At 36.0% G+C, this 23,069-nt stretch overlaps 5 protein-coding genes across 6 annotated transcripts in view; 3 read left to right on the top strand and 2 right to left on the bottom strand.

Annotated features, from left to right (window-relative positions):
• Positions 4,166 to 6,282, bottom strand: LOC104778304 (probable sugar phosphate/phosphate translocator At1g53660). The gene is made up of 7 exons (XM_010502722.1): positions 6,091 to 6,282; positions 5,610 to 5,717; positions 5,506 to 5,540; positions 5,293 to 5,405; positions 4,940 to 5,201; positions 4,563 to 4,822; positions 4,166 to 4,471 (listed from the first exon to the last, which is right to left on the bottom strand). The coding sequence occupies exons 1-7, from the start codon at positions 6,196 to 6,198 to the stop codon at positions 4,359 to 4,361; spliced, it is 999 nt and encodes a 332-aa protein (XP_010501024.1). The 5' UTR covers positions 6,199 to 6,282; the 3' UTR covers positions 4,166 to 4,358.
• Positions 9,913 to 12,376, top strand: LOC104778303 (polyadenylate-binding protein-interacting protein 8). Of its 2 annotated transcripts, none has more exons than XM_010502721.2 (10): positions 9,913 to 10,494; positions 10,775 to 10,888; positions 10,983 to 11,027; positions 11,105 to 11,177; positions 11,279 to 11,391; positions 11,488 to 11,547; positions 11,628 to 11,675; positions 11,787 to 11,855; positions 11,944 to 12,001; positions 12,081 to 12,376. In XM_010502721.2, exons 1-9 carry the CDS (start codon positions 10,198 to 10,200, stop codon positions 11,962 to 11,964), a joined length of 840 nt encoding a protein of 279 aa, XP_010501023.1. In that variant the 5' UTR covers positions 9,913 to 10,197; the 3' UTR covers positions 11,965 to 12,001; positions 12,081 to 12,376. The 2 variants fall into 2 exon arrangements, with proteins under 2 accessions (XP_010501023.1, XP_010501022.1); XM_010502720.2 differs by having other exon boundaries at positions 11,940 to 12,001.
• LOC104779353 (putative disease resistance protein At3g14460) lies at positions 12,484 to 15,942 on the bottom strand. Its single transcript, XM_019243974.1, has 2 exons — positions 12,823 to 15,942; positions 12,484 to 12,722 (listed from the first exon to the last, which is right to left on the bottom strand). The coding sequence occupies exon 1, from the start codon at positions 15,939 to 15,941 to the stop codon at positions 12,825 to 12,827; it is 3,117 nt and encodes a 1,038-aa protein (XP_019099519.1). The 5' UTR covers position 15,942; the 3' UTR covers positions 12,484 to 12,722; positions 12,823 to 12,824.
• On the top strand, positions 17,190 to 20,671 carry LOC104779352 (putative disease resistance RPP13-like protein 1). Its single transcript, XM_019241086.1, has 2 exons — positions 17,190 to 18,782; positions 18,878 to 20,671. Exons 1-2 carry the CDS (start codon positions 17,190 to 17,192, stop codon positions 20,669 to 20,671), a joined length of 3,387 nt encoding a protein of 1,128 aa, XP_019096631.1.
• Positions 22,061 to 23,069, top strand: part of LOC104778302 — a 3,369-nt gene continuing 2,360 nt past the window's right edge. The window contains exon 1 of the mRNA XM_010502719.2: positions 22,061 to 22,754. Coding sequence (XP_010501021.1) covers positions 22,154 to 22,754 — 601 coding nt within the window. The 5' untranslated portion in view covers positions 22,061 to 22,153. The remainder of the gene's footprint in view (positions 22,755 to 23,069) is intronic.

Genomic DNA, 23,069 nt, shown 5'->3' with positions numbered 1-23,069 from the left:
TATTTTTTACCCAGGGCTAGTTTTATCACACAGCACATCTCATCACCTTTAAGATTATTAAAAGTCTACATAGGCTACGTTAGTCGTATAGATTATGGTTCACTAAACAAACATTTAAGATTGTTAGTTCTATGCTTTATTTGCTTAAACAGTTAAACAGACAATGATTATTAGACTATTGATGAGAGAACATTTAATATTATTAGAGTATCGGTGTTTCTTTGGTAATATTATTAGAATATCGGTAATTCTTCCGTATTACTTTTATACTTTTAATATTATATTGTAATATTTTAGAATATGATTTCGACTTTTAAGTTTTAAAATTTGGTAATTTTGTTTTCGGCAAAAAAATACAAATTCTGATAACTTTTAACTAGCTACTCTTATTTTGGGTGTGAAAAATTATCATGTAATTGAGTTAGTCATCGTATGATTTGATATAACACCAAGTATCGGTTTTCTCCGTTGAACTGTAATTTTAACACTAAAACTACGGTTATTAATCCAACCATATAACCATATTTAATGTGTAGAGTTTGTAATAATATTTATAAGATATAATATATAGTGGTTGGGTTTTTCTATTTGCCGAATTAATATTAAAAAATTTAAGTGTGAAAATTATATTACTTGGAAAAAGATTGAACTAGTGATGCCAAACTTACGAACCAAAAGTGATGCAATTGATATGACACCAACTTGGTTATTCTCCATTATATTATAATTTTAACACTCAAACTTTTTTTTATTAATCCAACTATTAATATTCATAATTAATTAGTGTCTAATTTGTAATAATTATTTTTAATTTAGAGTGATATATGTTATATTTTGTTTGAGATTTTTTTTTTTGGTTGTTGAATTAATATTAAATATTTAAGTGTGAAAATTACAATATTTGTAAAAAGGTTGAACTAGTGATGCCAAACTTATAAACCAAAGACGATGCAATGGATAGGACACCAAGCTCGGTTAGTCTCCATTGTATTATAATTTTAACACTCAAACTTCTTTTTATTAATCCAAATATTAATAATCATAATTAATTAGTGTCTAGTTGTAATATTTTTTAAATTTAGAGTGACATATATTATATTTTGTTTGAGATTTTTTTTTTGGTTGTCAAATTAATAATAAAAAATTTAAATGTAAAAATTACATTACTTGAAAAAATATTGAACTAGTGATGCGAAACTTACGAACCAAAGGCGATGATGCAATGGATAAGACACCAAGCTCGGTTATTCTCCATTGAATTATAATTTTAACACTTAAACTTCTTTTTATTAATCCAACCATTAATATCATAATTAATTAGTGTCTAATTGTTATAATTTTTTAATTTAGAGTGATATATATTATATTGTGTTTGAGACTTTTTTCGGTTGTCGGATTAATATTAAAAATTTTAAGTGTGAAAATTACATTACTTGAAAAAAGGTTGAACTAGTGATGCCAAAACTTATAAACCAAAATCGATGCAATGGATAGGACACCAAGCTTGGTTAGTCTCCATTGTATTATAATTTTAACACTCAAACTTCTTTTTATTAATCTAACCATTAATAATCATAATTAATTAGTGTCTAGTTGTAATAATTTTTAATTTATAGTGATATGTATAATATAATGTTTGAGATTCTTTTTTGGTTGTCGATTTAATATTAAAAAATTTAAGTGTGAAAATTAAATTTATTGAAAAAAAGATCGAACAAGTGATGTACTTATGAACCAAAAGCGATGATGCAATAGATAAGACACCAAACTCGGTTATTCTCCATTATATTTTAACACTCAAACTTCTTTTTATTAATCCAACCAGTTATAATCATAATTAATTAGTGTCTAATTGTAATAATTTGTTAATTTAGAGTGTTATATATTATATTGTGTTTGAGATTTTTTTTTTTTGGTTGTCGAATTAATATTAAAAAAATTTAAGTATTAAAAATTATATTACTTGGAAAAAGATTGAACTAGTGATGCCAAACTTACGAACCAAAAGCGATGCAATGGATATGACACCAAGCTCAGTTATTCTCCATTGTATTATAATTTTAACACTCAAACTTCTTTTTATTAATCTAACCATTTATAATCATATTTTATTAGCGTTTAACTGTAAGAAATTTTTTAATTTAGAGTGATCTATATTATATAGTATTTGAGATTTTTTTTTTTTTGGATGTAGAATTAATCTTAAAAAATTAAGTGTAAAAATTACATTACTTGAAAAAAGATTGAAATAGTGATGCCAAACTTACAAACCAAAGGCGATGCAATGAATATGACACTAAAATCTATTAATCTCCATTGTATTTTAATTTTAACACTCAAACTTCTTTTTATTAATCCAACCATTTATAAGCAACCATATTTAATAAATCACTCAAATTAATATGGAACTCTAATAATATAAAGTTGTGTGCAACTAACCTGAATCAAGTAAGGAGAATGAGGAAACCTGATACATTCCCTCCTCGCATCCAAATTCCTATATAGACCAGCAAATTTTCCATCAGACGCGTAAATTGTTGTGTCTTAACAGCATTAATTCCCTACAGATTCATCATATTCACAGACGCATACAGATACATCCTAACCATCATCATCATTATTTCTCATTCAATACAAAGTAACAACTAGGGTGTTACAAAAAAAAGCATGTTAACTTAACACATATGACATCCTGATATGGTATGCAACACACACACATGTAGCACAAACTTTGAGACAAATACAATACATATAAATAACTCCCAATATTGTCTAGAGAAATATTTAGTAGGTAAGGTAAGGGTTTGAGTAGAGAGAATTGATGAGTCAAACTTACCTCAATCGAATAATGGAAACAGAGAAAGCTCTGCAACCAGATTTGCAAGTGTGAGAGAACCCAAGTCAACTACAATATAGCTCTGCAACGTCCTTCATCTGTCCAATAGATACGATCGAAACCCACGGCGAAAAAAATATTAAGACCTTGACGAGATCGAAATCAAGCAAGAAGGAAAAAAGAAGAGAGTATAGGGAAGAGGGATAGAAGAAAACAAACCTCCGCACGGAGAGCTTTTCTCTACCGGAGCTTCGTCGAAGAGAAAAGCTCGTTAACTAATGGAAAAATTGGAAATTATATTATGTTGACAAAAAATTAAAAAATGGAAATTATCTTTAAATTTACAAAATACAAAATATTACTGTTACATACTTTCCTTACGGTTTTAAAAAGTTAGCTCTCTTTATGCATAATAAATGATGCAAATCAAATCTCAATAGTTCTATAAAGAAAAATTCAGTCTGATCACTCGTTAACCGGAACTACGTCGTCTCATTTTGGATTAGAGTATTACTATGTACTTGGCATGATTGAAATAAACATGATCGTTGATTACATGTAATTGTTACAGATATTGTTATTATCTACCGTTTACAATCCTGTTCTTCTTTCTTTATTAGACAAATCATTCATGAGACAAAAATTACTACAGTACCACCAATTTTGTATATGGAAATGTGAAACTTATACATTTTTTGTTACCTGTTACTGTTAGCTTTAAAAAGGAAAACGTTGAATCAAATAATCAAAAACAAACTAGTTTTGGGACCCCGGACCTGTTGAATCCAATCCAATAAAAAGAACAATAATGTGTAGACAATAAATCGGTTATGTGTAGACAGACAATAATCCAGTTTAAGATAACTGAGTCGACGTATGTATTTATCCAGCAAGTCATGCCTTGTTTGTTTATTCATTTGGATGGACCATTTGAATGAACCATTCAAATGTTGTTCGTTTTTGTCAAAAAAAAAAGAGCATCATCTAGAATCATTCACATGGATCATCTGAATGGATTTTAAAATTTTAGGCAAAAATTTGAAACTCATTTGGATGATTCTAGTTGGACCATTTGAATGAAGATGATTCATCCAAAAATAACAGGGGAATTATTGATCGACCATCGAAACGAACTATTTTTTTGTCTTGTTTGTTGGGTCATTTGACATTGAAATGAATCATTTAGATGTATCATTTAAATAGATCATTTAGATAGAAATGATAAATGATGAAACGAACATGGCCTCATCTGTGAAAGTTTTCTTCTTCACAACATAAGCTGTACTGATTGACACCACACCATGCCAACTCTTGTAAATTAAACAAAAATAGTCATGAAAGCCATTAAACTTTGTTTTGCCAATTACACTCCTTGGCCTATCCTGCCTAAGATTTTATTTTCTTTTCTTCATGCTTGTATAAAATTGTGTGATAGATACAAAAATTTCCCTTTGCCCAAAAAAAAAAGATAAAAAAATTTCCTAAGTACAAAAATTGGTTCTTTCTCTTGTGATGACAAATGCTACCATGGTTTACCGGGCTCCTTGTCGGAAATTACCGGAGATAGAGAAACCAACTTTATGTTTTCGCTGTTCTTTGGCTTGTAGTTGTTATATGCAGCTACACCAGCAATGGCTGCGAGTGAACACAATTCACAAGATCACTATTTTTACTCATACTATAATTCTCAACTTTATGTGACATGATGACCATAAGATGATCTTACCAATGGCATAACCAAAGAGATTGATTATTGTGAGTTTTGTCTCGGAAAAGAGAAGAGCTGAGACCAAAACAACCACCCAATCTTTAAACACTCCAGCAATTCGGATAGTTAGAGCACTTGTCTGCGATATCACAAGAAAAACCGACAAATTGAGAGAAAATGTACAGAGCGAGTTTAGACTCAACACAAGAACATGAAAGTCCCATGTATCCATCTTCGACCTCTCAAGAAATATCCATGGTATGAACAAGCAAATAGCGCTGCAATGCACACATCAATAAAAAAATGTATATATCATCCACCCATGTAATTAAGCTAAGTGTCTAGTTAATCATCTACACTTTTCAGTACATGTTTTTTTCATTTGTGTTCAATACCTGCATGGGCTCATGTAGTACATAAGAGAGACTGGATTTAATTTGATGCCTTTCCTCTTAACAAGAATTTCCATTAAGATTAGCCTCAAAGCTTCTGAAACAATACCACCCATTTGGTAAACTACTCCAATCCAGTTGATGTTTAATTCTCCATAAGACGCGACTAAAACGCCAAAACTTATAACTGACATTATCAAAAGCATATTGCAGCTCATTATTTCAAGGCCAACACAAACTCCAAGTATAAACACAGCAACAGGCACTGCACAAATATAATTCTTACAAAATCAGTTATACATAACATTTTAATTAAATTAAATGAGTGTTAGTAAGAGAGCTAATTAAGTTCTTACTAATGGCCTTCAACATTTGGGAAAATGCAACACTTAAGTAGAGATAAGCAGTGTTTCCTAACCACAGTGTCATTGCAAACATTGCACCAATTGGAATAACTGATGTAACATATCTGAGTACATATAGAGTGGATTTTTAGTTTTAAAAGGTGATTTAAAAGCCCAAAGTAAATCTAGAAATAGCTTACGAATTATGTCTCCTTTGGATCTTACATTTCTAGTGTCATTCCTTCCTCAACCTTCATAACCTTTTAAGGACACTAAAAATTAAGCGTTTTGGCTAATGAACATTAAAGGAAAGATCATTATTGAGTTACCTTAAAAACCTTGGTGAGGAGAAAACACAAAACAGAGGAAAAGCTCATGTGGAGTAATGTCAATCCAAGTGGGTAAGGGAAGTTTATTTCCGTAGATGACAATACCCACTGCATCGTATATATAAATAAAGTCAGAATTAATAAAAATTCATCGATACATAATACATTAACTAAATCTACTGTTGTATGTTGACAAAAAAAAATTAAAAAAAAAAAAAACTACTGTTGTATTAACAAACCAAACCACATTTTAACAAGCCAAACCAAAATTGTCAAAATTAACAGCTTTATTTCAGTTCAAGTTCAAAGCTATTTAATTCTAAAACTGAAAGAAAAAAACAGAACAGAAAATGCAAACTGAACCGAATCTAAAAAAGCCTAATGTCCAGATCTAATAAAATCAAATCTTGAGCCAAAAAGACTGCAATCAAGAAACATAGATCCACGAACATATAATGTTAATGTGAGATTTGACTTAAACCTTATTGAAGAAGATTTGACAGCTAGAGAGAGTAATGTAGAGAAGAATGGAAGCATACGTCACGTGTTCATCTTTGAGAAATCCTCTGATCCGATTACGATCCGCCATTAGAGTCAACAATCGTGTTGGTCTCTAAACAGCAGCAAAAAAGAGTTAATTTGCCATTATAGTCTTTCGTGTTTTTTTCCAATATTTAATAATACCTCACTTTCGCATCTCCTAAGCAACAAAATACTTCATTAAATAGGTTGACAAAGAAGTAACGACGAATCATCAGGTCCCGTTTTAAGTAACTTCTTTTCTACGAAATCCGTTGTAACTTGATCAAGATGGGTCGGGTGTACGGGTCATAATGGGACTAGAGGCCCAATAGAAGGTCGTTATTCTTCTTTGTGAGGAAGTTGTTGGCAAGAATTATCAAAAACTCAAAAGCTGTCTAGCGAGCTGAAATTTTGCGAAACTTCTAAAATGGATAGTCTCCTTACTTGAAGCTGTGTGTAGACAATGGGTAGTCTCCTAACTTATAAAAACCAATAAATAAAATCAACACATATGTAATTGTGAATATACTTGAACTTACATTTTCCAAAATTTTTGTTAGGGTTCAACTAATTCACAATTTTCATTCTCATACACTTAAATCTTACTTCGAGATATAGTTTTTTCAAGTAAAAAGTCAAATGATGGAGAGACTAGAGACGTACTTTAAATTAATTTAATTCCCATCTGTTAGTATTTTATAAGTACTTGTACAGTTATACGTCTCCTACTCAATAAATTTGGAATATTTTCAATTGCTTTTGGTATTACAGATTAGAGTAAAACTAATTCATTAAAGTAATCAGAATCAAAAGAGAGTCTGCGCATAGTCAACACCGTGTAAATCCAATGGATAGATAAGTATTATTATGCATGCATGTTAGAAAAATAACAAATAGTTATAATATAAGATTAAATGGAACGAATAATATATTTTTTTTGGTAGAGGACAAGGAGGTAACAACATCCTTGCTATTTATTTATAAAATAAAAAAAATTACAGGTGGACACGGTGCGAAACCGTGGTTCTGATAGTGTCATCCCTAACAAGCGACTGCATACAACTCGGGACCGTCGCTAACCAATGAAAACCTAAAGATAAAGAAAAAGTATAGTTGGCTAAATCATCAGCTAGACGATTAGCTTCCCTATAAACGTGTGATATGCGGGCTATCCAATCTTTTGAAATGAAGCCATGGCACAAACGTACAAGGAACGACAGGGGGTGCGATGCATCAATCCCTATAGTAAGGAAACCAACAACTACCTTCGAATCAACCTCCAGTTCAAGCCGTGTCACCCTCTGGTCCCAAGCAATATGGAGACCGTAGTACACTCCCCATAACTCTGCTAAGGACGGAGAACAAATACCTATATTCAACGAGAAACCTCCACGCCATTGCCCCATCCTATCTCGCAACACTCCCCCAACTGTGGCCAAACCAGGATTCCCATGTGAGGCCTTGTCGGTATTTAACTTGATCCAATATATCACAAAGAAGAATGGTGACATACTTTTATATCTTGCTGCGAATATTGCGAAATATGTATATGGATATTAGTTGTAGAACAATATATGGATAAATAAAATATTTTAGTTGTGTTTGGTTATAAAGATAGTAGAGAAAGTTAACTAAAGTTGTTTCCATATGGATATAAACATTTAATGGCATTCAATGCTAATAATTTTCAAAACAAATTTAATTGTCAAAACACTTTGCAAAAATACTAGTATAAATACATATATAATATTATATTATGTATAGCTAATATACCCTTCAAGCCAAATGATCTTTAGGATAATAGAGGCTTGAAACTGACATCCGACTAAGAAGATTATGTAAAGGACCCGATTGCAATGGATTTGCGAGAATATCTGCAAGCTGATTATGAGAAGCCGCATGAAAGAAAGAGCTTTAGAAAACTCTTTCTTCACTTGATTTTCCATGATTGTTAGCAATGTGCAATGCTGAATTATTGTCACAAAATAGCTTCGCTTGTGAGTTAGGACTGATATGCAGATCCTGCATCATTTGTTTGAACTCTTTCCATTATGTACATTAGACTTGTGTATAGTATAAGCTAAAAGAACCTTATATTATACTAAACATACACTTATAACATTATATATGTATAGTTAATAATATATATAAAGGATATAGAAAAATGTATTATTGAAAATAGACAGCAAAAGAGAGTATCTTTGCAAAAAGATATAGAAATAGAGTATTTTTACAAATCCTCCAAATTGGATTTGTGTCACTTTTGTACAATAGGATTTGTGAAAATTTCAATTTCTTTTTGTAGATAGACGAGATATGATTCAATGCAAATTTAAACTAATATTAGATATTTGTATTTTTATATTTTATTATTAGCATAGTTTAACTAAGATTACATAGGACATCCTATATTGTTTTCTAGGCAATCATATTGTTATATTCCTCAAAATTTATAGTTTGTTTTTATTTTTATGTGCTTAACTATTAGGTTTTAAATTGATATCATTTTTTATATATAAATGACATGTTTTATTATTTAATGTTCATATTTGTTTTTGAATTTTTTTTTTTAGAGGTTAATATGTTTAAAAATATCAGTTATTTTTAGAAGTAAATATTTGTTGTTGAATTTAATTTGTTTAAAAATTTATTTATAAGATATTTATGATGTGTCCCTTTACCGAGTTTCCAAATCAACGGAAATAGAAAACGAAGGGGATGTAATCAACTTGACATTTTAAGTGATTTGTGTAAAATTTACAAATTTATGTTATTCAATCGTAGATTTTAAAAAGTATATTAAAATCTACTGTTATTGAACTGATGATTTAAAATCTATTTTAAAATCCACCGTTATTCAAAACAGTTTGTGAATTTGAATTTTAATGATTTTTAGGGATTCTGGATGATTTGAGAGGATTTGTTTAGTTAGAGATACATAAATCTAAATCTTATGGTTTTAGGTAAATAATAATGTAATCAATAATAAGATGCATCCCTTTGTAAGAAAATGATGTACAAATAACTATAAATTGTGATATTATAAGAATTTTAAGTTATGATATTTATTAAAATGGTAATAACTTATTATGTAAATCTTACAAATGTAATATTATATAATTAGCAAATGTACTTCTCTTTTAATAATAGGGAGATATTTAATTTTTCTATTTTATCTCTAATTTGACACGTGATCATATTAATGTTGATACTTGATATTTCAACAAAGTTTTAGATTATTGGTTCTTTTCCGAAGAAAATTCATTTCAGTATTTGTATCAGAACAAAAGATTATATTATTGTTGTGTGGTTACTGTCATCACTTATTAAGAGTATACATACAAAAATAACTGAAACCCAAATTTTAAGAGAAGCAGAAAAATAAAATAACAAAACAGAATAAAATGCTAGCAGATGATAAAGTGGAACTATAGGGAATGTGGATTGTGGCCGAAGAATCTCACCAATAGTAGAAAATAAAAAGTCGCAACAAATCCAAAAGTTTTATGGACTTTTATTATGCCAATTGCAATTATGGAGAAAATATAAAGTTCATAAAAAACATTCATTCTTCTGCTGTTGATATGTTTACGTAACATATTGAAAGACAAAAAAAAGACACTATCCATAATATATATAATAAAATGGAATTATATAAGTTTCTCAAGAGAATGAACATAAATTAATAGAGAATCATCTTCTTTATTTTTTTTTGATCTTTTTCGATTTATATATTGTTCCATTTGACGAAATTATTATATAGAAGAAAATATTAAAATTTCTTAATTAGTCCGGAAAAAGGCCAAAGCAAGAAACCAAAACCCATCATTCCTTTTTCTTCTTCTTCTTCATCGCCACAGCCACAGCCACCGAATCAGATTTTTGTATATATCTACGATCAAAGCATTCTCGTTTTCGAATTCTGATAAAACTTGGTTACTCTCATCAAAATTTTGCATTTTTTTTTCTCATTATCCCAAATAAAATACGACTGAAGGAGAGAAAGAAGAAAAAGCTCGCAACTTTTTGATTCCTCTGTTTGGATTTTTTCTCTGATCTGAAAATAATGGCTGCGATCACTGAGATGCCCACTGATCCAAATGAGGCAATCAACGATGGTGGTGAGGGAATTGAGAAGAGCTTGGTGACGGATTCTAAACCGGAAACCGAATCGGACCTCAAACCCAAATCATCCAAACCGGAATGTGATCAAATGAAGAAGCTTGTGGCCATGTTCAAGAAACTCAATCCTCAAGCTAAGGAGTTTTTCCCTTCTTACAAGAAGAATCTCTCTTCTGACGATTCTAAAAAGCCATCTGCTGAAGACAACAACAACAACAAAAAAGATGGCATTCACCGCAGGGTACACTCTATTATCCTGCTTCTCATTGATCCATTTTGATTGAAAAGTTTGGATTTTGATTGTTGAATCTTTTAATATTATCAGATTATGTTTCTCAATTGAGTTCTTTGTGCTTGATGGTTCAAATAGAAAAAAGTTTTGGTTTTTGATCTTGTTTTGTTTGATTTGGTTGTTCCATAAGTTACATTGTCTAAGTTTTCCAACTCCTCTATGTTCTTTATATAACATTTCATCAATTGAAATATGGTAAATTGTCTGTTTTTTGTTTTGTGGATTACAGAGAAGAAACAACTTTAACCAAGGGACGAGACTGAGGTTACCTGGAAGAGCTTCTAAGGCTCAAAGGGAGGATAGTATTAGAAGAACAGTATACGTCTCTGACATTGATCAGAGTGTAAGTTACCTTAAAGCCTCTCTCTTCAGGTTTTCAGAAATGTAGTTCAATGTTGCATTCATTAATTACCTACATATTTTATTTTTTCAATTAGGTGACTGAGGAAGTCCTTGCTGGCTTGTTCAGCAGCTGTGGACAAGTAAGTCGAACCCCTTTTAGATTTATTTCATTTTTTTATCTTTTGTTGTTGAAGTCTGTAGGAATCTTCTTCTGAAGGTTGTTGATTGTCGAATCTGTGGAGATCCAAATTCAGTTCTTCGCTTTGCGTTTGTTGAGTTTTCTGATGACCGTAAGTTAAAGCTATTGGATTTTTTTTTGTAATCTTCTTTACCAAAAATTCAAGTCTCAAATTTGACTTACATCAGTATGAATGTGTTTGTAAAAAAACAGAAGGTGCACGAGTGGCTTTAACTCTCGGTGGAACAATGATTGGATTTTACCCAGTTAGAGTCTTACCTTCAAAAACTGCTATTCTTCCAGTGAATCCCACATTTCTTCCCAGGGTAACTAGAGCTTCAAAAGACTGCTATCAAATTTGATTCTAGTATATACAGTTTTGTAACTAAAACTTGTGGTTTCCCTTTGGTGTTTTTATCCAGTCAGAAGATGAAAGAGAGATGTGTACAAGGACCATCTACTGCACAAATGTCGACAAGAATGTAAACACTTTTTTTTTAGTTAATAAAATTTTGCATTTACGTCCTTGTTCCCAGTTTGAAGATATTCCTTTAAACTGCAGGCTACTGAAGATGATGTCAAAACCTTCTTTCAGTCTGGATGCGGTGAGGTCAGTCCAGAATCCAAAAGCTACTATGTTCTTCTTTCTGAAAGATAATTTGAATCATTTTGTGAATGCCACAATAATACTCAAGTTTATTTCTCTATCTTATCTACACAGATTACTCGCCTAAGACTTCTCGGTGACCAAATGCATTCTACTCGCATAGCTTTTGTTGAATTTGCCATGGTAAGCTCCTCAGATCCTGGTAAAAACTCAGCTTTTGTGTCTTACTGAACAACTGATTATATGTTTGTTTTCGGGATGAAAAAGGCAGAGAGTGCAGTTGCGGCACTAAATTGCAGCGGCTTAGTCTTAGGATCTCAGCCAATAAGGTACATACATGTTTCTCTTTTGTAATAAACCTTTCATTGAATATTCAAAAGATGATATTAATTCTTTTGATTTCTTCAGGGTAAGCCCTTCAAAGACGCCAGTGAGATCACAAATCACTCGATCACCATCCACAAGCTAGGAGAAACTGACTCAGTACTAGCTTTTGCTGATGAAGCAGAGTGATGATGCAACATTTAGTTTTTCCTTCAGTAATACTTTCCAGTTGTCATTTTCTTTTAGTAGAGCAGTTATATTTCCAGTTATGTAGTATCTGGAAAGCAAAAGAAACCATGAGCATGCTCTTGTTCTGAGTTCTGAAACTCATTTTCAGTCTGAGATACTACATTACAGTTTAATATCTTTCTCAAAGGAAATTTTGGAGCATTTTGGGGAGTTCTCGTGTAGGGTCTAGGCTTTAGTGAATATCTTTTTTCCAACAGACTCATTGTTTTAATGTTTAACAGCAGTTCAAAAGATGTTACCATAATGAAATTACAATGTTGTGTATATCAAATCACAGGTATCACGAAAAAAATGTGGTACGATGCAATGGAAATTAACTGCAAAGACTTCCTTAAAGCAGAGTGGGAAAAATATGAATGTGTCAAATATTCACTCTGTCATTGCCTGCAGTGTCTCTTGCAATATAGATCGGCTTGAAGCATATTTTCCAACTTCCTTCAGTTTGAGCTATGTTTTCTCCGACATTAAGTTTTCTTCCTGCAAGGAAACAAAGCAACAGTATGAAGATCTACTGAATAAGGGATACATCTTCTGTCTATGTAAGTTTCAATATCATAGACATGTCGCTACTATGTACCTTCAACGCATGAGTTCTTCACCATCAATCACCACCCGCTGGATATGCTTGATCTTGAACCATTCAATTTTTTTTCTGTATATCTTTTCTTTCAATATAGGACAACCATTTATGCGCAGGAGAGACAGGGAGGAAGGAAAGCCTTCATCTGGTAGTGATGCTAACTTATCACATCCGCTGATTTCTAGCATCCTTAGAATCCTTAACACTTTAAGTGCTTTGTTATTCAAAGTTCGGAGATTCTTGAATTCGCTTATCCGTAGAGAGTTAAGACCCCAAGGCAGGAGGTTAAGGTTTTCATCTGGTGGGAAAGATTCAACGTCATCATTTCCTCCCTTGATCTGAAGATCACGTAAGTTAGGAAGTTTATTCAATTTCCACGCCATAGGTCTGAGCTTTGTGCAGAAATTGATGCAAAGCGTTTGAAGACTTTCAGGGAAACCGTAGTAAGTTCCCGAAGCATAGAAAGCAACGTGCTCAACTTCAGGACACTTGTTTATATGGATCGACAGAAGAGAAGTGAACTCTTTCAAATCTGGAGGCAGTTTTTTGAGATTCCCACAAATCGAGATTAACAATGACGTGAGTTTCAAGGTTCCCACTCCGCTAGGGAAAAGTTTCAGCATCGGGCAATCCATAATCTCTAAGGACTCGAGAGCTAAACGACCATCATTATGAGCCACGGTGAAACCACTCAGTTTCTCACAGTGTCTTAATGAAAGGCTTCGGAGATTCTGGAAACTGGCAAACCGGAATTCCTGGAGATTGCTGCAACTACTGTCTATGAAGAGATCCTCGAGCTGTGGGAATATGAGATTTGTTTGCACAGTTTCTAAAAATTCCAGCTTCATGCAATCTCTTATGTACAGGGTTTTTAAAGTGGTGGAAGGGTATTCTCCAGGCAAGGCCTCCAGGGAATGGCAACTAACGACTAAAAGTTCTTGGAGATTGGGACAATCTTGCAGCAAGCTCTCTGGTAGATACTTTTCTCTGAGGCATCCTTCAATATGTAGTCTTTTTATACTTGCATAAACTTTTTTGAGCTGCGGAACTTTTGTCACTTTAATACTCTCAAAACCAGTTTCATCTTCGTCTGTCTGAGGCATCCTTTTCCCATGAGTGCTAGCAGCAGCATCACTAGACGAGGTTCCAAAAATATCTTCATTGTTCCGTGATGAGCTTTCAGGTTCTGGCCTACATAGCTCCTTGTTTTCTTTATGCAGCTCTTTGTTTCTAGGCAAATATGGTTCTGAAATTTTGCCGTAGTCAACTTTAGTGGAATCAGGAAGCCCCTTCAAGAACTTTTTTGTCAGTCTGGGGCAACTTTTAATGGTCAGTTTGTCAAGGCGTGGAAAGATCCGACCTTCTAGTTCAGGAAAACGCCATTCTTCCCATCTTGGCATGTCGTAGAAACTTAGATCCTCAAGGCATGGAAACGGTTCTAGGGTCGATACATTGCCGTTCTCACCGTAGAAAAACTCTAGACCAACCTTCTGCAGTATTTTGAATTTCTCAATGCTAAGGTACTTGAGTTTTGGTAGCTGTCCCAGTGACGGCAGCAATATACAGAGGCTGCAACTTGTCAAAGAGACAGAGGTCATGCTGGTAAATGAAGTATGACCCAACCACTTAGGAAATATTGCACCCCCGTACGAGTTTATGCTAACCTTTTTCAAGTTATGATGAGGTTGCAGCATTTGGAGCAACCCACTTTGCTCACAAGCTATTGTATTGCGACCAGAAATTTCCATATTCCATGTGAGGACCAACTTTTTGAGGAGTGGCTTTTCCCTCAAACAAGCGGCACTTACTTCTTCTAGGGTAACCACATTTTGCAGCTCCGAGATGTGAAGTGTCCCTTGAAGATGAGAAAGTTCTCTCAGTTCTTCCAGCGAGGCCCCATTCAGATTTCCTACAACGAAATTTGACAGGTTCTGCAGGCTTGTAAGTTTACTAATTCCCATTGGCATCTGTACTAATGGAGTCCGTAAGATGACGAGATAACGCAAGTTGATGAGATCTACTATGCTTTCTGTCAGTGTTCTTAGTTGACGGCAATTTGACAAGAAAAGCGTCTGTAGATTATGGAGTCCCATCACAAATGCTGGAATTTCTATCACTTCGGTGTTGGACAGATATAGATATCGCAGCGTCATTAGTCCTTCGAATGATTCAGGCAATCTGGTTATATGGTAATGAGACAGGCTAAGAATACGTAGACACCTCAATGTATGTTCTGAGAATTCTGGCAACGGGTCCAGAGCTTTCTCTACTAGTTTAGAACACCCAAAAGGTGAGACAACTAGTGGAAGAAAGGTTCTCAGATACTTAGCTCCACGGGTGAGAGTGGAAGCTACAGAAGAATCCCATTGCTTCCCACAAAAGGATATATGTCGGACCCTCTTTGGTATCTGCACTGAACTCTCATCTTCCAGTCTGTAGCAAAAATCTACTGCAACAGTTTTAGCTAAATCATTCATGAGATCGTGCATTGTAAACCTTTTCTTAGAGTCCACTGACTGGAGAAAAGATCTAGCAACTAAATCATCGAGGTATTTGTTACCAATGTCTTCCAATCTTTGGTTGCTCTCGATCCCGGGTTGGTATAAGAGGTCAACTGCCATCCATAGAAGCACCAAGTTCTTCCTATCAACCTCGTAACCCTTTGGGAATAAGGAGCAGAATGCAAAACATCGCTTAAGGTGACAAGGGAGAGAATCATAGCTCCGCCTTAGAACTTCAAGGACACTGGTAGTGTAGTGTAAGAAATTGCTTGATACAACTTCCCATTCACTGAGATCTGGCTTGAATTGGAGATGAGATGCAATATATGTTGCTGCTAATGGCAAGCCCTTACATTGTTCTGCGATCTTTTTGCCAACTCTTTCTTGCTCTTGGTCTATAGAGCATACTGACTTATTCTCCAAAACATAACTACGGATTAGCTCCCAACATTCTGTGTCAGTCATCAGCTTCAGTTGGTAGGTTTGAGCTGCCTGCGTGATAGAAGCGACAATATCATTTTGAGTAGTTATAACTATTTTGCTTCCTTGGGATGTGCCAGTGAAAGCAGAGAGGAAAAGTTTCCATTCTAAAACTGCCCTCTGACCAAAAATCATCTAGAACAAGTAGAAACCTCTTCCCCGCAATTGTTTCCATCAGCTGACCTTGAAGTGAAGGTAGATACTCAGTGTTAGCTGCAGCAGAAGTGAGTGTTTGGAGAACATCTTTGGTTACCCTGAAGACATCAAAGTCTTGACCAACATTAATCCACACTTTATGATCAAAATACCTGGCCAAACTTTCTTCATTGTAAACAACTTGTACCAGTGCAGTCTTGCCAATCCCTGGCATACCATTAACTGAGATAACAAGTGGAGTTCCACACGGAACTATATCAATAGACAATAGCAAATTGGTCAAGGCTAGCTTATCTGCCTCTCGCCCAAGATATCTGTCATGAGAATAAAGAAGACGACTCATGTGTGACCTTGGCATCCACTGTGCTTCTCTCAGTCCAAGCACTTTTATTTGACCGACAAGACGGTCCAGTAGCGCAAGCACGCCGGGTATCTTTTCATGAGCCATTTCATGCATCTTTTTCTCTTCTTGCGCAAAATTAGATTTCCATGTCCAATGCTTCCGAGTAAGTAATGGAATCATAGATAGGACTTCGAGAATATTTTCTGCCTTGAAGGAAGCATCTTGGAATTCAGTGAGCCACCTTCTAACTCCTTCAACATCATCTGCTTTTTGATCCGCATCAGCAAGCACCTGAGTTCCTGCCAGAAAAGACGCCTTCATTTTCCCCAGTTCATTGATTTCCGAAGGTGTCGTAGCAATACGGTCAAGCCGGTTAAACGCTTCCAAACAATCTAAGAAATGAGGGTTTGCCATGTTCTCTCCTTGAAAGCTTGTTGAATGAGAATGAGAAACTTGTACGCCCTATGCCTTTCGTCCAGGTTCTTTGTCTGATCACCCGCAACTGATATTCCCTTTTCTCCTTTTTACCTTACTTTACTATGAGAGGATGAAGGGAGACGACTTTCAATCAAAACATAACCAATAAAAGATGCTCTTAATATAACAGGATGTCCAAATCTGCCTCCGTCCTTACCATCAAATTAAAGGTTTTTTTAGTTGTAAATACTTTTATTTTATTAGACAGATGCACGATGTAACGTGCAATTTATTATGTAGCTTTGTCTATCGTACATTAATTATACTGGTACAACAAGTCTTCATTTGTTTAATTATTTAAAAGTCAATGGAATGGCCTAGTGGATCTCATCAACTGCAAAAATAAAGATCGAACAAAAATAACCTTCAATTTCTTGTTTGACGTTAGCTCCACAAAGACTGAAAGGATGTTTCTCGTTGCGACGATTCTCTCAGGTATCATAGAAGGTCTGATCAAGGCTGTATTGTCTGCTGTTGTCAAGGAATTCTTACAGGCGCAAAAAGATAGTGAGACAATACATGAGAGGGTGCACACCGCACTTTTGATTATAAGTGCAGTGCTTATTGATGCAGAGGAGAAGCAAATTAAGAACCATGCAGTGCAATCTTGGCTCAATGAGCTAAAAGACGCCTTATACCAGGCCGAGGATGTTCTTGATGATATTGCTACAGATGATCTTCGCAAAGAATCTACCAACTTGTCTGACATGGTAACAACCAAATTGACTTACATGATGCCCGCCTGCTGTTCGATCGGCGATTTAAAGAAGGTGAAGGAGAGTCTCGAGCGTCTAGCCTCACAGATAGGTTACCTCAACTTGAAAATTGACACACAGGCGATGACACACATAGCAAGACTGAGGACAACATCTCTATATGAAGAACAAAGAGTGTTCGGTAGACATGCAGACAAGGAGAAGATCAAAGGATTCTTGAAGCCGGATAATAAAGAAAATATCAAGATGGTTGGCAGGGCAACAATAGGAAAGTACCTGGACAATGAGAAGCACTTAGAGAATCAAAGCGTGATATCCGTGATAGCCATTGTGGGGATTGGAGGGGTTGGCAAGACCACACTTGCACAAGTCATGTACAATGAAGAGCACTTAAATAATCATTTTACAAAAAAAGCATGGATTTATGTGTCAGAGGGGGTTGATGTTTTCAGCCTTACCAAGACAATTTACGAGTCGATCACTTCAAGCCAATGTTATTTTACTGACTTAAATCTACTTCAGGTTAGCTTGAAAGAGAAGTTAGGAAAAGAAAAAATTCTGCTCGTTTTTGATGATATGTGGAGCTGGAGTGAAACTTGTAGGGAATGGGATCTGCTATGCCTACCATTTGCATATGCTGCTGAGGGGAGCCGGATTATTGTGACAACAAGAAGTCACCATGTTGCAAAAAATGTTTGTGCCGCTAGCTACACCCTCACACTTCAGCCTCTATCTGATAAAGAATGCTTGGAGTTGTTCAAGGATCGGGTACGTGATGCTCATGAGCAAAATCTAAATCCAAAACTGGAAGATCTTGAAAAAGAGATACTGGATAAGTGCAAAGGCTTGCCTTTGGCTGCAAAAGCATTTGGTGGTCTGTTACGGTTTAACAGAGAAGTTGATTATTGGAGGAGGATCCTAGACAGCAAGATCTGGACTCTTCCAAGTGGTTCGACCAACATACTCCCAGTTTTACGAGTCAGCTACCATTACCTTCCACCTCACTTGAAACGATGCTTTGCCTACTGCTCCATATTTCCAAAAGGGCATGCTTTCGAAAAGGAAAGAGTAGTTCTTTTGTGGATGGCTGAGGGACTCGTGGAGAAGGCGGATAACACAGAGAGAACAGAACATGTTGGAGATTTATACTTTTCAGAACTAGTTTCAAGGTCACTGTTCCAACAAGGCAGGGATACAAAGTTCACAATGCATGATCTTATCAACGAGTTGGCTCAGTTTGCAGCAGGGGAGTTCTCCTTCAAGTTTGAGAATCCAATTCAAGGGGTGTCAGGAAAAACCAGGCACATATCATACTTACGAGACCAATATAGTGGCGAGGCTGTGAAGTTTGAGATGNTAGCTACACCCTCACACTTCAGCCTCTATCTGATAAAGAATGCTTGGAGTTGTTCAAGGATCGGGTACGTGATGCTCATGAGCAAAATCTAAATCCAAAACTGGAAGATCTTGAAAAAGAGATACTGGATAAGTGCAAAGGCTTGCCTTTGGCTGCAAAAGCATTTGGTGGTCTGTTACGGTTTAACAGAGAAGTTGATTATTGGAGGAGGATCCTAGACAGCAAGATCTGGACTCTTCCAAGTGGTTCGACCAACATACTCCCAGTTTTACGAGTCAGCTACCATTACCTTCCACCTCACTTGAAACGATGCTTTGCCTACTGCTCCATATTTCCAAAAGGGCATGCTTTCGAAAAGGAAAGAGTAGTTCTTTTGTGGATGGCTGAGGGACTCGTGGAGAAGGCGGATAACACAGAGAGAACAGAACATGTTGGAGATGTATACTTTTCAGAACTAGTTTCAAGGTCACTGTTCCAACAAGGCAGGGATACAAAGTTCACAATGCATGATCTTATCAACGAGTTGGCTCAGTTTGCAGCAGGGGAGTTCTCCTTCAAGTTTGAGAATCCAATTCAAGGGGTGTCAGGAAAAACCAGGCACATATCATACTTACGAGACCAATATAGTGGCGAGGCTGTGAAGTTTGAGATGCTGCACAATGCAAAGTCTTTACGAACTTTTCTTCCTTTGAGCGATGGAAACTCTTCCGAAATCTGCAATTTAAATACTATCGTCAAAGACAAGTTACTTCCCAGTCTTACCTGTCTGCGTGTATTGTCTTTGTCACACTATAGTTTGGTGATGTTGCCGAAAAACATTTTCAAGAAAATGAGCCATGTCCGGTACTTAGACCTTTCTGGAACTGATCTCAAGAAACTTCCACCATCCGTTTGTTTTCTGTATAATCTTCAGACTCTTCTGCTAGCGTACTGTTACAATCTGATCGAGCTAGACGAAGCTATCTGCAATCTTACCAGGCTGAATCATCTTGATCTGACTGATACAGTGGACTTGAAACAGATACCAAAACACTTTGGTAGATTGAAGAAGCTCCAGAATCTTACCAGTTTCGTTGTTGGCAAAGGGGAAAAGATCTCTGTACTCAGAGATTTTACAGAACTTGGCGGCAAACTCACAATCCTCGACCTGCATAACATTGGGGATATCAACGATGCGGAAGAAGCAAATTTGGAGAGCAAGACCCATCTGAAAGAGATAGATTTTACTTGGAGAACACAAACTCGTGTCGAGAGCTATTATCCAATGAAGGATAATGAAGAGGCAATCTTTGACAAGTTACGTCCAAATAACCAGATAGAGAAACTCACCGTAACAAAATATTATGGAATAAGTTTCCCAGCGTGGATGAGTGATCCTTCTTTCGCTAGAATCGTACGTTTGAAACTCATTGAGTGTAAAAATTGTAAGCATCTGCCATCTCTTGGGGGACTTCCAGGTCTCAAGGAACTTTGGATTTCAAACCTCAAGGAGCTGATAAGCATAGGTTCAGAATTCTACTACAGCAATTCTGAACCGCGTGATCAAAGACAACAACCGTTTAAGTCCCTTCGAGTATTGTCATTTGAAGACATGCCAATTTGGGAAGAGTGGGAGAACGTAGAGGTCTATGGAGGAACACTATTCCCTAACCTCGAGGAACTTGTGATAGAAAGATGTCCAGAACTGGCCAGTAGTCTACCGGGCCGCTTCCCTTCTCTGATCACTCTACTAATTCATCAGTGTCAAAAGTTAGTTTTTCAGCCGGATGCACGCAAGTATAAACAGCTTCAACAAGAAGGAATAACTAGACAGTGAGCTCTCTAGCCACATTTCCGCTAGACGAGGACGACGTCAATAAGAAAAGAAACTAACCCAAGGTTTATTGAGTAAGTCGCTCTGTTTTTATTTGTAATTTTGTGCAAATAAAGGGATATTGGACTCGTTATTTTGTGGACTCTTGTGTTACTTGCTCTGATAATTCAAATTTTACTGTGGTTTCAAGTCCTGAAGATAAGTTTCCTTCACTATTGTTGGGTTCAATATATTCATCATACACTACTAAAACTGCAGAGAGTAATTTCATATTAACGAAATCTTGGTTTCATAAGTAAACGTCGTAACTCAGAAGTTAAAACCCGCGATCGGTTGTTGAAGTAGTAATATAGCATCATTGTCGAATTTGTGGAGATCTGATGGAATGGTCCCTCTTCCAAGCCAAAGAGATGTGTTATGTCTATCTAACACATGAACAAGTAACCAAAGAGATAAACTCTGTTTTGTCAAATTTCAAGTCTATTCCATTAACGTGACATTGAAGTCTTTAAATACACAAACGAAACAAAACAGATTGATAACCAAACCTAGAAACTAGGGTTGGTTATGATCTTATCAAGATCGGTTGCTGATTGTCGAATTTGTGGAGATCCACATTCAGTTCTTCGATTTGCGTTTGTTGAGTTTTCTGATGACTGTAAGTTCTAATTATTGGATTTTAGTCTTCTTCTTTACATTAGTATGAATGTGTTTGAAAAAAAAACACAGAAGATGCACGAGCGGCTTTTAACTCTTGGTGGGACAATTTTAACAGAAAAAAAAAAAAAAACTCTTGGTGGAACAATGATCGGTTTTTACCCAGTCAGAGTCAATTTCCAGTTATGTAGTAGTATCTGGGGGAAGACAGCAACCATCTTGAATTTGGAGTTGTTTTTCTGAGTTCTTAGACTTATTTGAGTCATATCATCATCTTCTTTTAAATTTTTATTTTGATAATTTTTGTTCTTCTCAACAAAAATAATTACTGTTACATGTTAGACGATCAAGTTTGGCCTAATCAATGTCTCTAATTATGAGGGGTTTTGTATCCATGTAAAAGTATAATTTATTTTCGTCGGATATAAAAAGCTCCGGGGACCAAATTACAAAATAACAATTTGTATCATTTTTGGCGGTTCTTAACGAAAAAAGATCTAATAATTCGTTTATCACCTCGTCGTAGGGGATTCAGAGGATTAAGATGTACTCGTGTTGTGTTATACTGTTATGTGTTAGCCTACCTAATAATGTATCCAAAATGGGGATTTTTGGGATCATTTTAAAAGTATAGTTCTTTTTCCGTGGGATATAAAAAGATTCAGGGACGAAATCACAAATATGCAGTTCTTGGTCACCTGAAACGGTGTCGTGGAGGAAAACCCCATTCATTTTCCGATTGAACACAGTAGAGAGAGTAAACTCAAAACCCTCGAATCCTCTCAATCGATCGACAACCGCCATTGTTTACAAAGAAGAGATCTCTAGATGAGAGGTGCTTTAGGAAGAAGATTCACAAACCCTAATGGCTTCACCATTGCAGCATCCATAGTCAAACAAACTCCATTTCTCACCCAATCCACATCTCATTTCTCCTCCGACTCCGCCGGCCGTGGTCGTGGACGTGGTTCCGGTGGTGATGGAGGGTTTCCCGCCGTTGGAAGGGGACAATTCGGTGTGAATCGTGAACCGGAGAAGGCTTGCGAACCGGTGGTTCCTGGACGTGAACCGTCGTCGTCATCTGCCGGAGGTTATGGTCATGGTCGTGGTCGTCCGATCCAATCTGATTCGGTTTCTCCTGCGTTTTCTTCTTTCGGTAGACCTGATTCTTCTAGCGTTGGCAGTGGTAGAGGATCCCTTGGGTCAGACTCCGTTTCACCTTTCGCTGCTGATCCTCCTCGCCATTCGCCGCCTCCACCGCAGCAACAACAACACTCACAATCGCAGCAGCAGCACAGTGATGAATCTCAGGGAAGTCCTGTATTTTCGAAGCTACAGGAGATGAAGGACGTAACTTCTTCGCCACCACCACCACCAGAGTCTAAATCTGGTCAAGCTGATCCACCTATTACCATATTCAATGCGTTAGGAAGTGAGGTTTCGCATCCAAGTGGAGCAGGTCGAGGGAAGCCTCTTGTGGGATCTGCTCCAATCCAACAAGAAGAAAACCGTCACATTCGACGTCCTCAGCCTCCACCACCGCAACAGCAACAGCAACAGCAGCAGCGTTCACAACCGCAGCAGAAGAGGGCTCAAAAGCCTAGGGATGAAACTCCCAGGCCAAAATTGAGTATGGAAGAGGCTGGAAGAAGAGCAAGGAGCGAGCTTTCGCGCGGTGAAGCTGAAGGAGGAGGCGCTGTGAGGGGAAGAGGAGGGAGAGGAAGAGGAAGAGGAGCAAGAGGGA

Source organism: Camelina sativa, chromosome 3 (genome assembly GCF_000633955.1).
Source record: "Camelina sativa cultivar DH55 chromosome 3, Cs, whole genome shotgun sequence".
In the NCBI taxonomy this organism is placed as follows: Eukaryota; Viridiplantae; Streptophyta; class Magnoliopsida; order Brassicales; family Brassicaceae; genus Camelina; species Camelina sativa.
This window is presented reverse-complemented; position numbering and strand designations above follow the sequence as displayed.

What these genes read in the sequence shown, in the direction of transcription:
- LOC104779352 (XM_019241086.1), top strand. Translation starts at nt 17,190, where the DNA reads ATGTTTCTCGTTGCGACGATTCTCTCAGGTATCATAGAAGGTCTGATC. An exon ending in TTGAGAATCCAATTCAAGGG is followed by an intron (nt 18,783 to 18,877) that starts GTGTCAGGAAAA and finishes CTCACACTTCAG; the next exon opens with CCTCTATCTGATAAAGAATG.
- LOC104778304 (XM_010502722.1), bottom strand. Translation starts at nt 6,198, where the DNA reads ATGGCGGATCGTAATCGGATCAGAGGATTTCTCAAAGATGAACACGTG. An exon ending in TCCTCACCAAGGTTTTTAAG is followed by an intron (nt 5,541 to 5,609) that starts GTAACTCAATAA and finishes TGTCCTTAAAAG; the next exon opens with GTTATGAAGGTTGAGGAAGG. An exon ending in TACTACATGAGCCCATGCAG is followed by an intron (nt 4,823 to 4,939) that starts GTATTGAACACA and finishes TGTGCATTGCAG; the next exon opens with CGCTATTTGCTTGTTCATAC.
- LOC104779353 (XM_019243974.1), bottom strand. Translation starts at nt 15,941, where the DNA reads ATGATTTTTGGTCAGAGGGCAGTTTTAGAATGGAAACTTTTCCTCTCT.
- LOC104778303 (XM_010502720.2), top strand. Translation starts at nt 10,198, where the DNA reads ATGGCTGCGATCACTGAGATGCCCACTGATCCAAATGAGGCAATCAAC. An exon ending in TGTTCAGCAGCTGTGGACAA is followed by an intron (nt 11,028 to 11,104) that starts GTAAGTCGAACC and finishes CTTCTTCTGAAG; the next exon opens with GTTGTTGATTGTCGAATCTG. An exon ending in ATCCCACATTTCTTCCCAGG is followed by an intron (nt 11,392 to 11,487) that starts GTAACTAGAGCT and finishes GTTTTTATCCAG; the next exon opens with TCAGAAGATGAAAGAGAGAT.